This window comes from Neodiprion virginianus, chromosome 5 (assembly GCF_021901495.1).
Source record: "Neodiprion virginianus isolate iyNeoVirg1 chromosome 5, iyNeoVirg1.1, whole genome shotgun sequence".
Classification (NCBI taxonomy): Eukaryota; Metazoa; Arthropoda; class Insecta; order Hymenoptera; family Diprionidae; genus Neodiprion; species Neodiprion virginianus.
Genome location: NC_060881.1, coordinates 1,780,558 through 1,802,850, shown reverse-complemented (window position 1 = coordinate 1,802,850; position 22,293 = coordinate 1,780,558). Strand labels below are relative to the sequence as shown.

The 22,293-nt window shown below is 40.5% G+C and overlaps 2 protein-coding genes across 9 annotated transcripts in view; one reads left to right on the top strand and one right to left on the bottom strand.

Moving 5' to 3' along the window:
* The window catches only part of LOC124305470 (G-protein coupled receptor Mth2-like), a 32,457-nt gene extending 13,324 nt beyond the window's left edge, over positions 1-19,133 (bottom strand). Inside the window, exons 1-2 of one of the 4 annotated variants that reach the window (XM_046764968.1) lie at positions 17,599-19,133; positions 2,124-2,202 (exon numbers count right to left, since the gene is read on the bottom strand). In XM_046764968.1, coding sequence (XP_046620924.1) covers positions 2,124-2,202; positions 17,599-18,448 — 929 coding nt within the window. In that variant the 5' untranslated portion in view covers positions 18,449-19,133. Of the gene's footprint in view, positions 1-2,123; positions 2,203-3,788; positions 4,604-7,197; positions 8,318-13,654; positions 14,427-17,598 lie in introns of those variants that run through there. The other 3 variants (XM_046764971.1, XM_046764970.1, XM_046764969.1) reach the window with 3 other exon arrangements.
* Positions 9,665-22,062, top strand: LOC124305474 (phosphoserine phosphatase). 5 transcript variants are annotated; one of them, XM_046764976.1, is made up of 7 exons: positions 9,665-9,714; positions 10,086-10,217; positions 20,625-20,765; positions 20,862-20,996; positions 21,225-21,370; positions 21,487-21,648; positions 21,789-22,062. In XM_046764976.1, exons 1-7 carry the CDS (start codon positions 9,680-9,682, stop codon positions 21,878-21,880), a joined length of 843 nt encoding a protein of 280 aa, XP_046620932.1. In that variant the 5' UTR covers positions 9,665-9,679; the 3' UTR covers positions 21,881-22,062. The 5 variants fall into 5 exon arrangements, with proteins under 5 accessions (XP_046620932.1, XP_046620933.1, XP_046620936.1 ...); XM_046764977.1 differs by lacking the exons at positions 9,665-9,714; positions 10,086-10,217 and adding an exon at positions 19,618-19,649; XM_046764980.1 differs by lacking the exons at positions 9,665-9,714; positions 10,086-10,217 and adding an exon at positions 19,814-19,974.
* Positions 22,063-22,293: the final 231 nt, after the last annotated feature.

Here is a 22,293-nt window from a genome sequence, read left to right as displayed (position 1 = left end):
TGAGAAAGAATGGTAACGGCTAGAAAACTAATTTTTATTTTCTACCTAGAACTATATTTTTCGATTAAAAATCTCTCTCGGTGTACCTTTCACGGTTCGTGGATCTAAACTTGGCCTTGCTTGAAACTCTCGGAAATATCGGGAGGACTTTATATCGTTGGGAAAATTCCAGGTCGAATATTTGCTGCGTGAAAAAAGGCCGCTAGAAGTCGGTCGAATACGTTTCAAGTCGATACGAAGTCGGTCAAAGCGATTTCGAGTCAGCTAAGTGATTCATAAACGAATGTGACTCAAAACTGCGGCTTTTAAGTCGCAAACTTTGAACTTTCGTGAGTGAAAATTGTCCTGGAAAATCTGAACGACAATTATACGTGACGTAAAGTTATTGCCGTTTGGAATCAGGGAGTATTGATAAATCGTTAAAGGCCTTTCGTCGGGTCAATTAATTGACTCGAATTGCACGCGATGCGTCGTTTAATCATCGACACGCCACGGGGCGTTTTACTTATCTAATAGCCATACCCCGCGGACATACGGGCAATAAATAAAACTGAACTAATCGTCTAGCTTTATTGACCCTCAATTAACACGAGCAAACTCCCGTATCAATATTCCCGATTAACCCTTTGAATTATAGTGGTATAAAGTATTCTTGCCACCTGTTTTATATCCGTTTTTTGTATATTTAGAGAACTTTGAAAAGATATTTCTCTCCGGTTTTTTACTCTTTCTGATAGTGTACTGATAGGTTTTCAATACTCGAGAGTAATTGTTGCGATATAATGTAAATTGTTGTTGTTGGAAACAAATTGATTGCAAAAATATCGTGAAAATCGAAGGAACAATTCATTTCCGAGAAAGTTGTTCCTCTACACGTGAGAATTTTTTACATAAATTTTAAGCTTTCCGATTCGCTGATTACGAATCTAACATCCGATTTTGTAAATTTAAAATAGCGGATCCAATTTGGCGGACAAAAATTTTAAATTTGATCGAATCCGGAGAAAAAACTCTGTCAACGGGTCTTTTGGGGTCGCTGATTACGAATTTGAAATCAGATTTTGCACGAAATAATACGAAATGTTTCAATTTCTGTAAAAATTCGTCGTAGTAGAAATTTTCACCGTGGGGAAATTCTCGAATTAGTGAATGGGAGTCACTGTCACATAATTCTTACAGAATCGAGACCAGCATTTTTATCACGGACGGAAAACAAAGTAGCCGGAAAGTTAAAGAAGGCATTGACGAATATTACTTTACATATAACGAAATGTGGCAGAAAGTCGAATGAAAAGAATTTCGAAATAACTAGTTAAGAATCATACGGACAATGCTTAGTTAGAAAATATTAACCACGGTGAAACCACAAGGCAAGATATTAATCAATATATGATTTTCACGTTTTCATTTTCCTCTTTCCGCGGAAATTTTCCTGTATGACAACAAGGCGTGAAACTCTGTCGACATCGGTCATGATTAGTAGGCATTTTGATTTTATATTTCTTATTTATAGTGCGAGGAAAAAGGATAAAAATTAAATATCATACCCGCATATTGCGCAATTTCTGCCTGATTACGCTTTTCTACAGACGATATTATTGTTGATGATCTTGTATTTTTTAATTGGTTCTTTTTTTATTTCATTTCTACGCGAAACACTTTCTGGCTTATTAGCTGAACATATGGCAAAATAATCCAAGCCGATATCTAATCGTGACTCCCCCTCCATTTTCATCCTCAACATTCCTGCTACGCCTTGCCAAATAGACAAAGAGAGAGAGAGAGAGAGAGAGAGAGAGAGAGAGAGAGAGAGAGAGAGAGAGAGAGAGAGAGAGAGAGAGAGAGAGAGACATGGAAAGGCGTATGGAGAAGTTAATGTCAAGTTCTTGGAAGCGTATGGCTCTTTGCCAAAACTAAATAAAAAATCTAACGACAATTTAACACGATTTCGGTTTGCAAAACTTGTATTGTGATTTTCCAAACAATTTTTCGTCTCGATTGGTCAAAGCCGTTTCTTTTTAAAGCTAGCTTATAAAAACATGGAAGAATCGTACGCGAATATTAACGTAGAAAAATATGCCGTGATAGTTTATACATACATAAAGGAAATATTGAAAACTTACGCAAACGTCCACCAGATATCGACGCACATAACGTTCAGCCAGAAGAAACTTGCGAGGAACGAGAAGTGGATGACAAACGCTGTAACATAATTAAATACATGTTTATTAATCATCGATTCGTGTATGAGTTTGAAAAAATAAACAAATGAATAAACTCTTGTCGAAGAAACGAGATGAGAAGAAAACTCTCTGCAACAGCGACGCGTCACCGTCGTTAGTAATCTTTGCTTTTGTGCGGTTCAATAACAAGCCTACACCGGAAGTCAAAACCTCAAGTTATCCGGCTTAAAACCGGTTTCCAAGATGGATATATATTAGTATTATTATTATTATTATTACCGGTATTGCTGTAGAATTATTGACAATTTATACGAGTGTGTCGAAGAATTTGAATCGCCAACTTCATTTGTAAATAATATTATACACTAAACATCGCACGTTTGTAATATGAGACGTGGAAATGTTTTTCACTTCAATCAAGGAACACGCACAATGACGAAAGGCGCGGTTACCTCGATCGGGAAATATCGAAACAGAGGGAAAAGTCGTGTTATTTATACCATCTGTTATAAAAAATAGATTAGCTTAACATGATTGACACCGAATCGGCGATGAATATTTGTTGATACAACAACATGGTGTACGTCGAAAAATCCGTCACAAATTCAAGTATAGTTTCCAGGACTTTTAAAGGACAAGTAAAATTCAAGGATATTTCCAGGATCACTGGACACCGTGAATAAACGATTTTTGAACACGAAACTGTTGGGTTACATCCAGCAAGGCAGTAAGATTGTGGAAAGGCTGCCACGATATTCGTCAGAACCAGGAATCCGAAGGGGAAGAAGACACTCGACGTACATCATCAGTGTCAGTCCATGGAAGGTCCGGAGTTCCGGTAATATTTGATGTACCAAAGATGTAACGAAGAGGAACGGCAAGGATGTCGCCGACCCGATGATTGAGACATTCGGACTTGTCTAGTCCCCGGAATCTTGATGGTCGAATCAAATTCTCGGCAGGTATTTCGACGAGTTTGCATCAAGGTTGAAAAAGTATTGGTTTACATCCCAAATGTAAGTTCCACTTTGGATGGAGCCGTTTTCGAGAAGGTAAAATTTATATTCTTTATTTGCGTTTCCTAATAATGGTAATTCACGTCGATCAAGAAGGAGTACGAAACTACCACAAGGATATACACTACCGATTAAAACACCGAAAAAAATGAGTAACGTATTTTTTACCGACTTCGTTTTGTCCTCATACGCGATACGTCAATCTCCTGTAGAGGGAACCACTTTTGAAACGTTTTTACCCGAGCTATACACGACGGTCTCAATTTCTACAACAATTGTCTCTTCCTTCCTTTTGATAAACTGATCAGCTTATTGAATAGGCCCCTGATTAATTGGTCTCGCTTCATCTTACATTTCGCTGAACGATGAATTCGTTCACTTGTGAGTTATTACCTAACGCCCTTATTACAGATATTCGATCAAATTAAGCGAGGCGAAAAAATGAATTCCATCTGGAGAAAACGGTCAAATGCGCATAGGATTATCGACGATGACGTTGGAAGCAAAGGGAACGATAAGTGTAGTACGATAAGTAGAGAAAACAGTTGTAAATATTAATAATAATATCAACTGAAAGATGTTACATTACATGAGAATTGGCACAATGAATCAGACGTCGGGCCGATGATGTTGTTCAGCGATACTGTAACGTACGCGACAGTTAGACAGGCCACATACGTAGCAATCGAAAGTCCGTGGATGGTCATCGTTTCCGGTAGTATGGTGTAAGCGAGGAAGGTGGCGATGAAGAATGGAACAGAGATGATCATTATTCCACTGTTGAAGAGAGGGCGCATTATCAGCACCTCAGGCATGGGCTCGTAGCACATTTTTGGCATGAAAGTGGAAGAGCCGTAATCGAAGTTGAGACAGTAATCGTCGAACGTAATTATCCTGCTGACGTTATTGAACGGAAGATGAATCGAGCCGTTCCTCATAAGGTAAAAAATATCTTCGTCGCTTTCTTCGGGTTCCAGAATGTAGGCATCGCCACCATTGCAAGGATCCGAAACGAGCATATGAAAGTTCTCCTCGGTCAGCTCAACAGGACTTATCTGATCATCGGGAATGTAGCCCAGAGTGAAATTTGTCGTCATCGAAGCGTTGCTCTTCACGCAGCTCCCTTCGACGGTGCTCATTCCCAGTGGACAACAGATTGGCAAGCACGGCTTGATATGGCAGATGCAACCGAAGATGTTACCATCTTGATGCCATATTGATGCGGGTGGGAAAACGTGATTGGATTTTCTCACTAACCCTAGTACATCCGGTTCAATGCCGGTTAGATTGATGCGCGCATTGATTGGACATTGGCGATGCACGTCGTCGGCAAAAAGTGGTTCAGGAACGATAAGAGACAGGGCACTAAGCACCAGCAAGACAACTTCGAAGTCAGCCATCTTCGACGACGTATGATGGCAAACTAATTCTGATTCCAGTGAGGTGACTGCAAATCATGTCCCCCTTTAGTCATACACTCACCGCAAATCTAGACCTTGTATGTATAGATAGGGTATAATATAAACGAGAAGTTCGACGAGTATGATTGTGTGATGAACGTGAAGTGTTTCTAACGGTTAACCGCCACAAAGAGGTTTCATTTCGCATGAGAGAGCTGTAATTTCTCGGAATCTCAACCCACGAATGACGACGTGACCACGGATAAGTGAAGGAAGGCTTCACCAACATCCAATGTGACACTGAAGGAAGGAAAGTTGGCTCTGAAAAAAATGTTCCGGCTCTTTTACTACCCCAAAAGTGTGGATATTGAGGCCCAAGAACGATGAATGCACGGCATAAAGTCACCCAGGGTATGTGGACTCCATTATAATCTCTCGTAACCCGCGAATATGCTACGGATTTTTATTCTCTTACAAACTTCAATTCTGACGAAAAAATCCAATTCCACTTGTCGAGATTACGAAGAAGTTCGTCGGCAGTCGTTTAGAGGATCCTGTTAGGTCCAAATTAATGAAATATCGGCTTCAACACCGAGGCCATGACATGTTTATAAATTAATTATTCTTATGTCGTCTGCAGGTTTGAACGGATGCGGTGCGATCGCGGTTTGTCCGGGGAAATTGGCGGTTGGGTTAGAACAGAACGGGAGAGAAACCACGCGAAGTACTTCTGCGCTGATTACCTCAATCGTGAACGTTTTTTTCAATTGATTACGGCCAGCACAGTTTCAACCCACGTGATATTGTTAATTATTTACCCACTGAAATCCCAGAACTACGTAAGAAGATACATCTTTATATAAGCGACTCATTCGCTCTTGTATTACGGAAACCGCAAACTAATGGAGACTATTGCGGAGAGTCCAGCGATAAGTTTTATCACAGACTTTTATCTCGACGGAACACTCTGTAGCCATTTTTTTTTCTCAAATACTGTAACGTATGCCTCCACTTCACGCTCCTGTGGAAGCTGCAGGATGTTTGCGAAGAAATTCTTGTCTCTTCAAATCGCCAGGCCGGATCTCAAACATTGGTTAACGACCTGTTCAAATCGGAAATGCGTTGAAGGCTGACAAGGTCTCCGACATGACACTGCGATGCGAATACCATTACTAGGAGAGTGACAATACTCATCTGATTCACTGGAATGTTTTTATTTTACGGTTCCGTTGCGAGTCATACTGTCATTACTGGATGAGTACAAAGATCACATTAGCTGAGTGTCATGTTTCATAGCCAGAAGCGATTTACCGAAGGTGGAAAGACCGGCAGCTTTCTGAAAATACTGTCAGATTTTATGGGCTTTCAATTAACGACGCGGTAGATCGTGGCTCGTGAGAATCGCATATACTTTTCTGACCTGATGTTTATCCGATCGTACGTTAAAATGTTACTCGTATATTCTTCCAATAAAATTCCCATCGCGATCGATCACTCCGAATACGAGAGTTATATTATCGTCAATAACGCCCATCGTGCGTTATATTTTTTCGACTGAGGGATTGCCGATGGTAGAGTGTCACGTGGGAGAGCAAAATTGCCCATGTGGAGCATAAATCTTGGTTAAAAAAACGCGGGGGGTATATCGAAACCGCTAATGGATCTACAAAATGTTAAGGACTTTTAGATCAACGGCTCGCACCGGGCTAGTCGGATAAAAAGTGTAATGAATAAAAGCGGAACATGTGCAGAGGCAATTTCTGGCCCTGTCAATTCGTCGATGACTGATGCATAATTGGTGATAAAAGTGTTGAGTGTGTTTTTCCAACTGTTGGCATCGCGGTATGTGCTCTTAAGAACCACGAGGGAATATTATCGATCTAGGAGTTGGCGCCTAATCAATTAGCCTAACGAAAATTCCATTTCTGGTTGTAATTTACGCGCTGGCCTTTCTGCGTCCTTTACACAGACCTAATGTATGATGATACCCGAATGACAACTGCGTTTCAGAACCGCCAACGTTTACCCTGATTAAATTCTTTGCACGATTTTGTTATATATACGTGTAAAAATTCTTAGTGCCGAAATGAATTCAGCCCGAGAATTTAACCGAGAAAAATACTGATCGTGTATACAAAATGGCTGGCAATTGTAATACACGAGCGGCTAAGAATAAAATTCAAGTTCAATGGGGGGAACGTATAGATATTAGTTTAATTTACGGTCAGACGGTATGGTGGACTCAGGCCAAGCGTGTGTGTTATGCTTTTCGCATTTCATTATACGTTTGACATGATGTTGAACAAGGTCATTAGCATCAGATATATAACGACGACTCGAGTCGAGAATTTTCTAGCCTTGATCACCTTATATTTTCCAGAAACTACGTATTGTGAGGTAGCAGTGTGCCATTTACCGACTCGTCTTCCAGTCCAGCTGGAGTTGCTCTGACCACGATAAGCCATCAGTTTCCGTTGGCTCGGGCGATAGTAATGAAACGGCGTGAATCTAGCTCTCTGAATTATCGCTACTATTGCAACCAGAGACGACCAAGTTAACGGAAGAAAACTAATCGTAAAAACATTGTTTGAGGATTACCCAATGTTTGGCAGAGCCAGAGCTCCATGTCATCCGTGGGACCGAGCTGCACCACTGTCAGAAAAGCGTAGGCACTGGTCAGACACGCCACGTAGCACATCAGGGTCTTTCCATAGATGTTCCTGAGCTCGGGGAGAATTGCGTAAACGGCTCCAGTGACGACTAAGAAGGGTATGGAGACGATCATCCCGATCGGCCAGCCGACTTTAGGTGGCTCTATCGGTGCGCTATTGTGACAAACGGCGACGAGGATACTCTGATCCTCCATCGTCAATCCGATGCAGTATTTATCCGGTGAAAGAACCTGCGAGTCCGCGGTGGTCATGACGCCATCGGCATGCAGGGTGTACATGTCCTGATCAGGGAACTCGTCGGGGTCCAAGGCGTACTTGTCTTCACTGGGGCATATGATGTTGGGTATAGTGTAGAAGACGTCGCTCAGCTCGTTCATCGACCTTATTTCCGGCACCAAGTACTTGTCCAGTGGTCGGACGGGGTTCACCGTCTCATTCGTCGGCCGAATGCACGTCGATCCGTTCATCCATTCACCGGGGCTGCAGCAGGTTCTTATGCAGGGTGGGAACGCCTCGCACGGACATCCGAAAGTCACCTCACCGTCACTCCAGACTGTTTCCTGCGGAAAGACCCGCCCGTCGAATATCACGGATCCGTTCTCCATCCTCGAAGCGTTCGTCAATGGAACGGACAAGGCTCTGGAACAGGCCTGACACTCTACCCTGGTCCAGGATACACCAAGGACGACGATGACCAGGCCGAGGAAACGCATGGCCGCGGATGTTCCTCGTTCGTCTGGTTCTTCGAGCACTTTAAGAGAATCCGCGCAAATATGTCACTGCACTTGAGAGAGGTGATCGCCCGCCAACTGCTTCAGAGTCGCTTGTCTGGTTAACTGGCGAGTGGGTTTACAACCTCCGCTTTAGCGTATTAGTACGCGTTACATGGAAATCCCGAGAGGGAATGGGGCGTGTTGGGAGCTTCGATGTTACGATGTGTTCCGCGGCGCGAGCCTCGTCCTTACCGCAGAGCGCAGACCTGTATTTCCCAATGAACAATGTGTCAAGGCTGCGTAGGGCATGCTTCATTCATTCGCGAGTCGTCATGTTGATACTGAAATCAACCGCAACGAGTTGTTATTCGCACTGAAGACATTATCACTTGTGATATACGTGACAGTGGTTAGCTCTTTGGAAAGGTGATAGGTACACTATTCGAGCTCATCATTTTTTTGTTTCGTCTTCTTCTTCTTTTATGGATTACGATGACTCCCACTGGAGACCCGAACAAGTCACAATTCTATTTTAAGTTTCCGAAGTGATGTTGGTGACTAAATCTGATTAAATTGGACGGTGATTACTGACTCATGAAATCACAACGGCATGGCAGTCTCTAGGCATCTGCACTGAGTTGACAAGAGAGTAAGTAAAACAGGTTTCCTAAAGTACCTGGAGCTAGCTGCGCGATCACTGACACATATTTTGCAATAAATTTGTAATAGCATAAAAAGAAAGGAAAAATATAATTCCACAAGTTAGGTACATCTCTGTATACAAAAAGAGAGAGAAAAATGTTAAACGGTATAAAAAAGATAAAGATAGCAAAAAGAAAAATCCACTAACGAGTTATCCTATCGTCTATCATGAAAAAACATGCGTTTTTTAACACGCGAATAAAGTAGGCCTTTTTTCTCGCATGTAAATTGGATAAAAAATTGCTCGTTCCAAGCTTGGAATTAATTATCTCCTTAGGGAGGTAATATACATTATTTCCCAACGGATGTAATGGGAGGTAACGAGCAATGAAATAAAACTAATTGATTTTCCTTGTCGATCATTGTTCTTACGATCAATTCACATACGTGAAGTCAAATATAAAACACGTAATAATGGATTTCCATGAAAATTTTTGCAATCCCTCCGCAATCGAATTAGAATGAAAGTTCACCACTTGAGAAAACCTGATTTTTATTTTTTTATTTATTTGAATAACTCCATTACTCGTTTAATCGCATTAAAAGCGTGCGTGAGGTATTCCCAGTACCGTATCATCGTTAATTCTTTTTCAAAATGAGTATAGGCCCTATACTATGGGCCTGTAGTGTAGAGCACATTGAATTCCCATTCGGGTTTACGACCTTGAAAGCGTTTCAGGGGGATCGGGTTGAGCTCGATAGCTGATCTGCTATCAAGCCAGTCTTATTCCGAGAGCCACACGGCTTCCTTGTATCAAAAGTGCCACAAGGTACAAGTAATATCAATTCAATCATGATTCAATATTTAACATTAGAGAATTTCATCACAATAATTGTTTGCAACTGCCAAAAAAGAGCGTGGCCCAGGTTTTGGTTGTAGAAAAAATGGGCTGTACTGCATTGAAATTTATGGTGTGTGCGATGGAAGCAATTGCATGAATTCAGCATTGATTATTCGGACGGAAGATTTGAATGCCAAAGACGAAATTGACGATGACATTTATGACTGAAATTTTAATAATAAACCGGTAATCCCGTACATATATATTACTTTCTATTTTTAATTTTCATAAGTAATATTACTCTAAGTATTCTTCGAAAGCGCAATTTTTTTGGTTATAAAATTTTTTTGTACTTGGAGGAAAAATTATCCAGGATAAAAAAAAAAAAAAAATAAAGTGTGAACGTACTGCGGTAAAAATGAATATTTTTTATTTCCTCCGTCAATTTGCGTGTTGCAATTTCCGAGATATTTGACGAGTGCGGTTACTGGCATGTTTCTTTTGTTCTCAACGAAATATTTTCGACTGAAAATAAAATGAGATTGTGCCGCAAATAATTTCAATCTATACCTACAACTTGTCATCAATACGTGCGTAATATGCAGTTTCATTTGCAGAGCAGCGACCGTTGTTAACTGCATCTTTCGCGATACGGAGATCGAGAGAGAACGCAGAAGGAAGTCCGCTAGGCGATCCCAGATGCATATTTGCGGTATAATTACGTCCCTGCATAATTCCTATCTTCCACGGTATGTTTTTGTGTCGACAGTGTGTTTGCGTACGTTTTTGATTAACATCCTGTGTATAATATCTGTTATGTATCATATCTTGAGAAACATTGTTTTGCCTTGCGGTGAAACACTGTCACGAACATGTCTGATCCGCAGATTGTAGAAACGCAGTCATCCGATGTACCTTGATTAATCATTCATAATGTTTCACTCGGTTGTCGGTGTTTTAACTCTGCGGGCAGCGGATAAAAAAATAAAAATTATTGGAGAAATCTCGCTCCTAGGTTCGATGGTAAGGAATGAAGTCGAAAAATATTCGCGACCAAAAGTGAGTCTCGGTGAGAATATCGAACACTTCGCGATGACACGAAAATCCGACAAGATGATTCTTTTTGAATAATAATAATGCCAAAAAGTTGTTAATAAATTGTTTAAACAAATATTTGTGTAGTAAATATCTAGTGGAATTTTTTTTTATCTCATACAGAATGAATTCATTGATTTTTCTGAATAAGTATGAATTTTTTTTTGGAAATTTTTCATGAATTGAAAACCCGTTTCCGAGAAGTTTGAAAATTTTGAAAAATGGATTCAAAGTACCGAATTTTTGGACAAGTTTTCGTCAATGGTTATACAATTACACTGGAGAAGTTTTAGAGGCATGGAAAATTTTGGAAAACTGTATTATTCAAAATCGCCGAATATTCCAAAAAAATTCATAGATATTCAGAAAAATCAATGAATTCGTTTTATATGAAATAAAAACAATTTCACTAGAGATTTGTTACACAAATTTTTGTTTAAACGGTGTATTAACAACTGTTCGGCATTATTATTATTCAAAATGAATTATCTTATCGACTCGGTTATGAATGAGTTTTATTTTTTCTCACCGAGATTCACTTTTGTCTTGGGAATCTACGTCCCGTTACATCTTAATGTGGGATCGAAATCGAGGTTTTCCCGAAGTGAAAAGAGAAACAAACGTAACCGATATTAACGGGAATTTCTGTTCACTTTCCTGAAATACCAATTATACCGATGTTAAATTATGCTTGCGGAATTTAAAGTCTCTCCTTCCATGTATGCAAATCGATCTCCAGGTATTCCCGGAACGTGGTTCGAACACTTAATTCCGTTCGACTTATCTTCGTCTGCTTCTTTATTTCTCATACAAATTACATAAAAAATCGATCACTACCAAAAGTCTTGCTTTCATAACGACAAAGAAAAGAATTTCACTCTCTATTCCGTTCGGAAAACGTTGATAGCCGATGACGCGTATGATATTTGAAATCGTTTTATAATTCCACGAGACAAATAATGCGGAACATTCCTTTTATTTTTCGTTTCTATTTTTTAAACAAACGTCGAGGTCGTTGAACAGGCGGAACTCTTGCGCAAGTTCGTTTAACCCGACGTATTATCCGCGACGAGGAAACGCGGACACCTTTTATTATAGCATATATATGCAGGTACAAACCGAAGTACGGGTGTAATAAAGCGTGTAATTGAAAGGCGTTTGACGACATCTCGTTTGACGCTTTCACATCGTAGGCATGTGTACCAGGAGGTATCTAGAAAATATCGTTAAATGCCAAGCTGATCGATGAGCGAACGAACAAGGAAACATTTCCGTCAAAAGAATTCAATGGTCCGTTTTTGTCGTGCCTTTCACTTCGGAACGATTTTTGAAATTTGCATAATATTTATCGAATATTAACAAACTTTGCCAATATTTTTCTGTACTATAATGTAACAACGTTTACGTACGAAATTCAAGGTCTAAGGTGACTCGCGTATCGTGTAAATTATTATATCTCGGATTCAACAAGTTTATTTTTTTTTTTTTCGTTTCTTTTGAGACAGCTTATAGGTTTGGATTATTATATACGCCGTTTCCTCACCCGTTAACAGTTGTGTATGTACTAATTTCGATTTGAGATTATATAAACCCGACGATGGACAGCAGCGGTTAGATACGCGTTACAATCTAATCATCGACGTCCGATACACGTGCGTAAATATAGAAATTGACGTATGTATCGTAATCTAACGAGAGATCTACGATCTACGATATTGAACCAGTAATTTTCATCGAATGCATGAAATCATTTCGGTGCAGAAAATGTCCGAACTCGATGGTAATTATCGTAATATAACAGAAACGTCGACCACTGATACTATAATATTCATTCGTTCGGTTTGCCATTGATCAACGAGATGAGAAAATAGATCGCCAAGAGCTTCGGACTAGATACCTTGGTAGCTTCGTCCGTGAGAATCCAACTGCCGGTAATAAATTCGTGTGAATAGATTCTATCGCGCGGTCTTGGTGTATATAAAAAAAAGAAAAAAAAAAAACTAAAAAACAAAAAACAAACCACAATACAGTTTTGAAGAAACATCTTTTTTGCATTTTACGAAGAAACGTCGTTTCAACATCGTCACGGTGTTTAAATTAACTCCGAATCGATTGTCCTGGATTGCAGTTAGACGTGAACAGAAGTTCATGGACAGTGGAACCTTGCGACCGAGAAATCAGCTTCACAGAATCTCCGAGCTTCCGTATAGAAGTTTACGAAGGGAGGATCCGAATAAATAAATACGATATATCGAGCATTCCAAAACTATTTTTAGACGGATTACACAAAATCGTGCGATCCCCGCGAGTTCTTTCTCTCGATCATTATACAGAGGAATTTTCGTAACCAATGAAGATCGTCCGCTGTGAGAGGGAAAAAAATTTTGCAGAGTCCGGATGTGTTGGGTTTTGGAATTTGTAACGTCCGACGCGATTGCATACTCGCTTTATATGAACCAGCTTCAGAGGCGGTTTGAATGAAAGAACGACGAAAATGTGCTAAAAATTTGTAAACGTTTCGAAGAAATTGTGGTGGATTCGGTGACAGTGCGGAGATGAGAGCTCTTGAGGCGGAAGGAAATATGATGAAAGGGTCGTAATATCTAGTTTTCGAATACGCGAAAATCCATTTCACGTTGAATATCGAATCGAAGATCCTGCTTCTTATCGGCTTTCGATACTTTGACGTTTCTATACACTTATCGACTTTTTTCCACGCCGCTTTTCTACATTTCGAAACCCAGTAACAAACCGATATTAAGGTAAGCGTCACCAGTTATTCACTCGTTCAGACCCAATTATCGACCCTTTTATCTTTCGAAACTATAAACTGACCACACAAGTTGGGAATTTCTCTGTGACTAATACCAATTGCTAGAGATCGTTAGAGCTTGCAACTTTGATTTCCCAAGCAAAAATTGTCAATAATTGGAACAAGGTTGACAACTGGTACCCTTGCTTCAATCCACGTCTTATAAAAAATTCGACACAGCAACCCTTCCGCAAGGAAGGGACTGTTTTCAAAAACCGCGGCGTCTCCGCGTCTAAAACGAGTAGACACACGTCATAAATTACACAAGAAATCGGTTACCAAGAGTAGTGCAAAGGACGCTGATCTTCACTACAGTCTGATCGCCGAGCTGGACAACAACGAGTCCCAAATATGCCAGGAAGAGGGCTGCGATGTAGGCCCTAAGGGTGAGTCCATGGATGTTATCGAACTCCGGCAGAACAGTGTAGACGAAGAAAGTGGCGATGAGAAATGGCGTGGAGAGAAGCATGGCTATGGCAAATATCGCCGGCACATTGCGCTTCTCTTGGGTGGTCTCGAAGCAGGCGGCAACAACGGTTCGTGACTGGTTACCCTGGAGCAACGAAGCGAAGCAGAACTGGCCGAAGTTGAGGACCTTCAATCCCTCGGGGTATCGGGGCCTGCTAACGGACCCATTGGCCATGAGGTAGAACTCGTCGAGGGCCTCCTCCTCCGGACTAAGGGCATAACTGCCGGTCGACGAGCAGGGCATTTTGTACATGACCGAAAACTCTACGCCGCTCGCGTTCTCGAGCGGCTTTAAATCCGGCCCAAATACCGGGGGCAGCTCGAGATACGGGGCCGGATTTTCCGGCTCGTCCATGCATCTCGATCCATGCTTGTAGAGGCCCGGAGGGCAGCAGAACAACACGCAGTTTCCCGAGGCCGCGCAATCACTCTCGTCTTTCGCGGTCGTCCACGCGCTTCGGGCCCCGATTCGGGCCCACGAGAGCATGAAACACGCGAAGAGCAACCGCCGCATGATGCTCGCTCGACACTCACGCGGATCGGACTGAGGATTTACACACTGGATAAACGAGCCCCCGTTCGTTGTCCCTGGGCCAGCTCCCTTCCCTGCTTACCAACCTCACCTGACCGGGGAATTTTCCTACGTAGCGAAATGTGCGTTTGTGTGTAATGTATATATATATATATTATATGTATATGCAATATATTCGGAGCGCGTTTGATCACCACTACAAACTTGCATTCTCACACTATTTTTCGTTGAGTAATGCGGACGCGTTCGGCGCAGACCCGCCCACGCGTTTTTCTACTGCGACGATGACGATCAGCTGGTGGATCCGCGTTTTTATTCATTTTGTTTATTGACCGTCTAAACCGCAAGCCGCAAACCTCTTGCCTCCTGCCACTTTGACGCGAAGAGACTGATGCGATCGCACTCGGATCGGTAACTTTATCGCATCGTTGTAACTGATACCGAAATCTTTAGTCATTCTTATCGACGCTCCACGACTTGGTTTTTTCACGGGAATTTACACGGACCCGGTAACTATTTGTCTCGTAAAATTTTGTACAACTAGGTACAAGTATTTTTGTATCGTTGATGTTGCGTTACAGTGATTGCAATTTTATACTTATCTATCGTGAGGTTAGAGAATTTGATACCGTCACACGAGCGTAAGAGATGAATGATTTTCCGATATTGTAAAATATCCCCGACGATCCTGTGATATTTTTATAGATCGATAAATCGGTCAAAAAATTGCCAGATTTTATTCATCACATTAGTTTATAAATAAATATATATGTGTATGTATATATCATATACTAGGGTGGTCCTTATTTATGGTGTTGACGAATCTTTACCATCTGACGCCCCCAAATTAACTTTAAATAATTCAAAAACAGTTGCCTAATTTGTTCAGATTTTTACCTCTGAGCAAAAAAAAAAAAACAGACTTTGAAGAAGTGCAATTCGTCTAGATCGCCTGGTACGATGATGGGTTTTTTTTTTTTGAGATAGTAGCACTAATGGCCACTAAAACCTCGCGTTTACAGATTTTTTTGGAACATTATTACTCTTACAATAAAATATATGCTGAAAAAAAAAAGTTTTTCCCATGTAATCACTTCCCTAAGAAACTTCGATGACAAAGCGAACCATCTTAGAGTTGAGGTACAAATATGAAAAAATTGGGCAACTGTTTTTGCATCGTTTGAAATTGATTTGTAAGGCGGGTTGTAAAAAATTCTTCAACACCCTAAATAAGGACCACCCTAATATATGGATATATATATATATATATATATGAAAGGCTAATAGGTTTCTTGTAAAATTTATCTAATAACGTTGGTGGAGGAAAAGTGCATATATATGAAATCTGTCACTGCACTTTTCCTCCACCAACGTTATTAGATAAATTTTACAAGAAACCTATTAGACTTTCATACATCTAATTAGGTGCATAAGAATTTTTTCAAGATAAGATTCAGACACTTGTTTCAGTCTCATTAGCATTACGTGTACGTATGACGAGAGATTTGTTGGACTTGTAAGAATGTAAATCTAATGGATTCTTCAAGTCTCAAAGATTTCTCGTAAATTTTTCTACAATGACGTTGGTACGGGAAAAATGCACAGTGACACATTTTTAAATAGCGACAACAATCTGACGATACACATATATCGCAAAAGTTGTCCAACATTTATGTACGCATATACGCGGGCATCTTAATTGCGGCGATTTAATTCGGCAAATTTGTTGATCCAGAACGTAACTGTGTTATATTGTATACATGTTTTGTATATATATATTTTACGTACGCTATGTTGGTATTCATATATACAAACCGCATCATAATTATATCCAACGGAAACCAGATTTTTATAATTTTTTTTATCCCCCCTGATACATACGTGTGATTATTTTTCTTCACACGGATTACGTCTTCCGTTCATCGTAACTACCGGGAAATATTTCAACTTTATAAGTATAAAGTCCGGGTAATAATAGTTGTAGAATTTTCATCTCAGTTAGGAAACATTTTAGAAAAAAACGTGGCCGAGTTTAGCGTTGCTTCTATCAAACATCAGACAAAACGTATCAAATCATACGGATATTTTAGTACGAATTGGGGTTTCTATTTTTAAATTCCTCATCGTCGGTAGTACAAGTATGTATACTATGTATAAAAACATTGTGTGGCATAGCTTTTTCATTTTCGTACATGGTTATTATATCTTATGTATACACATGAACGGGTTTTGTTTAACTCGTCTATGGACGTCAGAATAGAGCTTCTCAGAACTGACATAATCATCCAGCTTCCGGTTCTCTAAGTACAATGTATGTAAACCATCACACATGTACCGCAGTTTCATCGAAAACAATTTCATTTTAATTATATGGAAATTCTAGTTACTTTTTGTATGCATGTAATAAATGAGATTTTGCTTAAGGCTCTTTCCTGCAGAATTCAACTCTTCTCTTCGTAATACTTTCAAATAGAATCAGTTACCAGAGGAAACGAATCCGGCAGATTTACACTTGAAGTATTTGCTCAGAGTGTGGTGTGTACACGAGTACTCATTCGCTCAAGGATGTCGCAATGATAGCGTTGAAGAAACAGCGTGGCACGCGTTGGAAATCATGGACATCGTTGCAAACCTTATGGTAAGCGCCTAATGGTTTCAAATCATTGGCGTATGTCTGATTCATTTCCATTTATCGCGTGCCTACGTTGATTTACGGTTAGTCGCGTGATATCTACTGATTTAAAATCATTTTGGGTAATTTCTAGGACACGGAGAAAAGAAAAAGAGCACACCTTACTCGAAACCTTGGGAAAAGAGGGACACATATTTTTTTAAATTATAAATGTAGGAGATTTTAGTCCGCGCACAGTGATTTTCACTGTTTCTAAAATAAATTTTGCACTTTGCAAAGTATATTTTGCCAAAAAACCTGACCCGTCCTTTTTTACTGCAGTTTTGAGTAAAGTCTGTTTTTTTATTATCTCCGTGTATGATTTCCTGCGCCTCTATCCAATCCATAGATCACTGAAAATCGCCTGTAAGGTTCGTAATTTGCTGAAAAGCACACTGTAAATAATCTAAAATGCCAGGACCAGGTGAAGAAATCGGTATAAAAATCAAGGCCTTGGTTGATTGGAACGGTTCATTCGATTTCCGAGCAAATGGTGTCCTCCTGCTTAATTCGGCAAAGTGATTGATTTCAAGGAACGAAGTCTTTGCTCACCGAGTACAATGCACGTCAAGTCGTCGAACGTGATGAGCTGAACAACGGCCAGCATCGTGTAGGCGACGAGGAGACTAGCGACGTAGCACATCAGGGTCATTCCGTAGACGTTCCGTAGTTCGGGGATAATGGCGTAGACGAGGAAGGTGGCGAGCAGAAAGGGCAAGGAAACGATCATCCCCACGGGGTACAACTTGATCTCGATCTTGACGGGCTCCTCCTGAGCCTCCTCGACGTAGCAAACGATCACGCGGATGGTCTCGAGGTCGTCGAGCCAGTCGAGACAGTACCTTTCAGGCTCGAGAACGGCAGCCTGCGTGACAAGAGCGCCCTTGGAATCAAGGACGAACTCATCCTCTGGGTAGTTCGTGGGATCGAGCATGTACTTTGATCCCTGGCACAGGAAGCCGGACTCCACGAGGTAGAAGACCTGGTCTAATCTCGTGACGTTCCTGATTTCCTCATCGAGATTTTTCTCGGGGAGTTCCAACGCCGGGACCGGAAATCGGGCCGCTCGGTCAGGGGCCTGAAGGGAGCATTGGGAGGTCGACGAGTTCAGCACTTGAGAACCGGGACAACATTTCCGCACGCACTTGAACCCCGGCAATTCGCAGACGCAGCCCAGGGTGAGATTGCGCGAATCGTCCCAACGGTGATAACCCGCCGGGTAAACGCGGCCTTCGTATGAAATCGAACCGTTTTTGAAATCCACAATTTCGTCGACGTTCAGTATCGGAAGGGCCAGACTTGCCGGACACGTTGAGTTCGAAAGGGAGGTCTGATCACCGTCGATGATCCTGGCGACCAGAAGGACGAGGGTAGCCAAACTCCTTGCAGCGACTTTCCGCATATCGTTCGTGTAGTTTTTCACCTGTAATTCGCAGCTTGATGCCCGAAATTGCGGTTACGGTTTTTTTCCCTTTCCTTCTCTTTTATCTCATTCACGACGCTGCTGAAGATATCGGTTATCAATGCTCGGACAACTCAGACTGCCGGTGATACCGATGATGCTGTAACTCTTTTCTGATGCGTCTCAACGGCACTCCGAAGACATCCCTAATCCAGCACTCCAGGGGCTTCTCGTTTTCGACCCGAAGCGGTTAGGCGGATGACCATATCGCTCATCTAACACTTCACGATGCTCGCACCCGACTAAACGCAGACGGTTATCCACGTATTGAATGAGCTTTTGTTCCTTCCCGCCACGGTAGATCCCGACGATCCCTTGCGCATTTTATCGCTTTTCTACTCTCTCAGACGTCGCGCACCTCACTCAGTCTGCACCGTTTTATCGTACACCTCCTCGGTATCGCGTCGGCTATCTGTTCGGCCGGACAGCGAGGTGGATCGTTATCTACTGAGTTCGATCGAAAGCCCCCTGCTGAGCTTTATTTCCCCCCTTTTCATTCACAACCTTGCAGAAAATAATATCGATTCGAATAACCGACGGTTCCCGCGAATTACGGCGAGGTTTCGTGTTGCCGGGCTCTGTCGGTAACTCCGGATTCCCTACCAAAAGCTTGATACGGAGTCTTTATTAACGGCCAAAACTTATTGTTGGCAATGCAGAAATCTCTCATTAAGGTCTGTCTCAATTTCTTAATTAAACAACAAAAATCTGCCTCGATAAGGTGAAGATTCTTCTTTCTTGTGAAATGACCCTGCATTTTTTTTTTTTTTTTTTCACAGTCACATTTGGAAGTACTTTGGAATTCGAAAATGCACAAAATTGATTTTTTTTTTATCTTGCACTCAATAACTTTTCAAGTAAATCATTACGATAGGTGAATTCTTTTTTCAATACAACATATAATAAATTAAATACGAAAACGAAAATCAGATGGTTTTTCCAATGCTCAAAAATTAGCAGAATGACACGAAAACCGTAGCTGATAACGGAAGTACGACAATAATTAAAGACGTGCTTATCTCGCAGAATCAGTGTGCAAAATGATTAGAATAAAGACAAGGTTCAGCAATGTGGTACTATTTTTTCATTCAAATGAATCCAAAATCACTACACTGTCACGAAATATGTCATTCATACGAAGGTCAGTGTAAATTATCGTCATTTTTTCAAATTTTTTTTTGCTGATTCTGTTTTCATTCGCAGCAAAACTTCTTTACTGTCGGAGTTACAACTTGTATAATAAGCATTGACCGAGTCGCCTACATCTCGGCATTCTTTTTTTTTTTTCTCTCAACGAATTTCAAGGACGTTCCGTCCGTTCATTTGTCGCGTCATTCATTTACCAAAAGCACGGTCTTAGTAAAATCGTATGATCGAAGTCGGAAACGCCGTTTGAAGTAGTAACGAAGCTGTGGTATACATTTTTTTATATTTATACGGTCAACTCCCACCTATCACAACGGCTAGTAGGTACAAAAATTCATTATCTTATAGCCCAATAATAAATTTAGGATGATGTTAGGCATGAATGCATCGATATTTTCGTATGCAGCTCGTTCACACGAATGCTTTTACTCTCGGAAATTAGGCAGCGGACCAATAGACACGCCGATTGATAATTTGATAATTATTAAGTAGGCAAGGAGCCGGTGAGCCGCGGTTCAACTAAAAACTATTCGCCTATCGTCTGCGCAGCATTTGAGCGCTGATTTGTTGACGTTATTTGTTGATCCAAAACTTCTGGATTGTTTTCCAGAATTATATAAGTGAACACGAGGGTAATAAGGTAATACCGATTAGATTGAAACTTTTCAATGTCTCGTATGGCGAACTTGATAAAAATAGAGAAATAAATAAATGTAATCACTTTGATCAAAAGTTTTACCAAAGTTAGTTCAATTAAGTACCTTTCCCGTTTACTTTAATCATCGTTCTTTGTTCCAATAAGATAAGGTACCTGGTTATTATGGTAATCGATCGAGCTTTGACCGACGAGTTCAGAGTTTACATCACTGTCCGGGAGACTTGACGCCTTTACTAGCTAGCATATTTATACAACCGTTACGATTTTAGCATCCAAAGTTTAATTGTGAAAGTCTTTCTGCTCTCTTTACAGAATGGCTAATTTGGACGAGATAAAAGCAATCCTGAGGACTGCTGACGCTGTAGCCTTCGATGTAGACTCCACGGTTATACAAGACGAAGGAATAGACGAGCTTGCCAAGTTTTGCGGAAAGGGAGACGACGTTACTCAGCTGTACGAGTTGTTCTTTATTAAAACTTGTTGTTACCTGCTCTATTTCAATTTTCTGTCTACTTTCTAAATTCATTTTTTGTTTTCTTATCGTTACAGAACGAAACGAGCAATGCAAGGAAACATGGACTTTCGAACATCACTCAGCGTTCGACTCTCCATTCTTCAACCCAGTGCCGATCAAGTCAAAGAATTTTTACGTACTCATCCTATCCGACTTTCACCTGGCATCAAGTGAGTTTTGTACTTTCTGCAGTTTGAATCGAAATTTCGTATTTTATACAGAGTTGAATACAGCCTGAGATTTCTGAACTTTCTGAGAATTTAAAACTGTGATGCATTACGTCTAATTCTTATTTTATATTCTCAATCAGTGCAGGCAGCGCTCTGAAATTTAAGAAATAAGCATCTTTCCTCATTCCTTAAAGTTTTCCAACAACAATTGAGCGACTCGAATTACAGGACTCTGGTAGAAACGTTACAGTCTCAAAAGAAACAAGTATTTCTTATATCGGGCGGTTTTCGATCATTGATCTTGCCTGTTGCTGCGCAACTGAATATTCCACCAGAAAATGTCTTTGCTAACAGGCTGAAATTTTATTTGACAGGTTTGTTTTGATTCACGAATTTTACATTCAAATTGAAAGATTAATTGTTTATGCGGTATTTGGGGTTTCAAATTGCTGTTAAAATTTATCCTCAATTTTCCTACTTATCATCTCAGGTGAATATGCTGGGTTTGATGAAACTCAGCCTACCTCTAGATCTGGTGGAAAACGCGATGTGATCAAAGAACTAAAGGAACATGAAGGATTGAAAACAATTGTTCACATCGGAGACGGAGCTACGGATTTGGAAGCCTGTCCTCCAGCAGATACAATGATTGGTGAGTGAAATTTGCTTACCTTTGTTAAATTAACACATGAGATAACTAAGAAATGACCAGTTTTTAGCATTTTAATTACACTAAAAATCAGTGGAATATCAGTACTTTTCTACAGCAGTCAATTATTACTTCCATGACAGGGTATGGGGGCAATGTAATTAGGGAAGATGTGAAGACTCATGCTCCCTGGTTCATCACGGATTTCAACGAATTGGTAGAGGTTTTACAATAATTAATTACCTAAGTGTTTGAAATTTTTATTATTTTTTTTTTTTATCAGGATATTTATTGTATTTTGCTCTCTCATGCAGGCAGAGATATCGAGATAATGTATGATCTATTTAAAACAAATCATCACCGAAACCCATGTTCGAGACATGTGGTAATTATGCATAAATAGATCTTTATATTGTTGATTATGATATTTAATTAGCCCGCTGCATCATCGATATGTGAGGAATGGCGATTAGCGTCTTGTATCCATTCTCTATTCATTTATTCATGTGTTTATAAGTAACTTTTTACCATCGACGCGAGAAACGGTAACTGGTTGCGGAAATTTTGGGCATTTACGGAGAGAGGTATATGCTAAATAATCAATACGTTAATTATAATACATCAACAGTTTATTCCATAACATTTTAT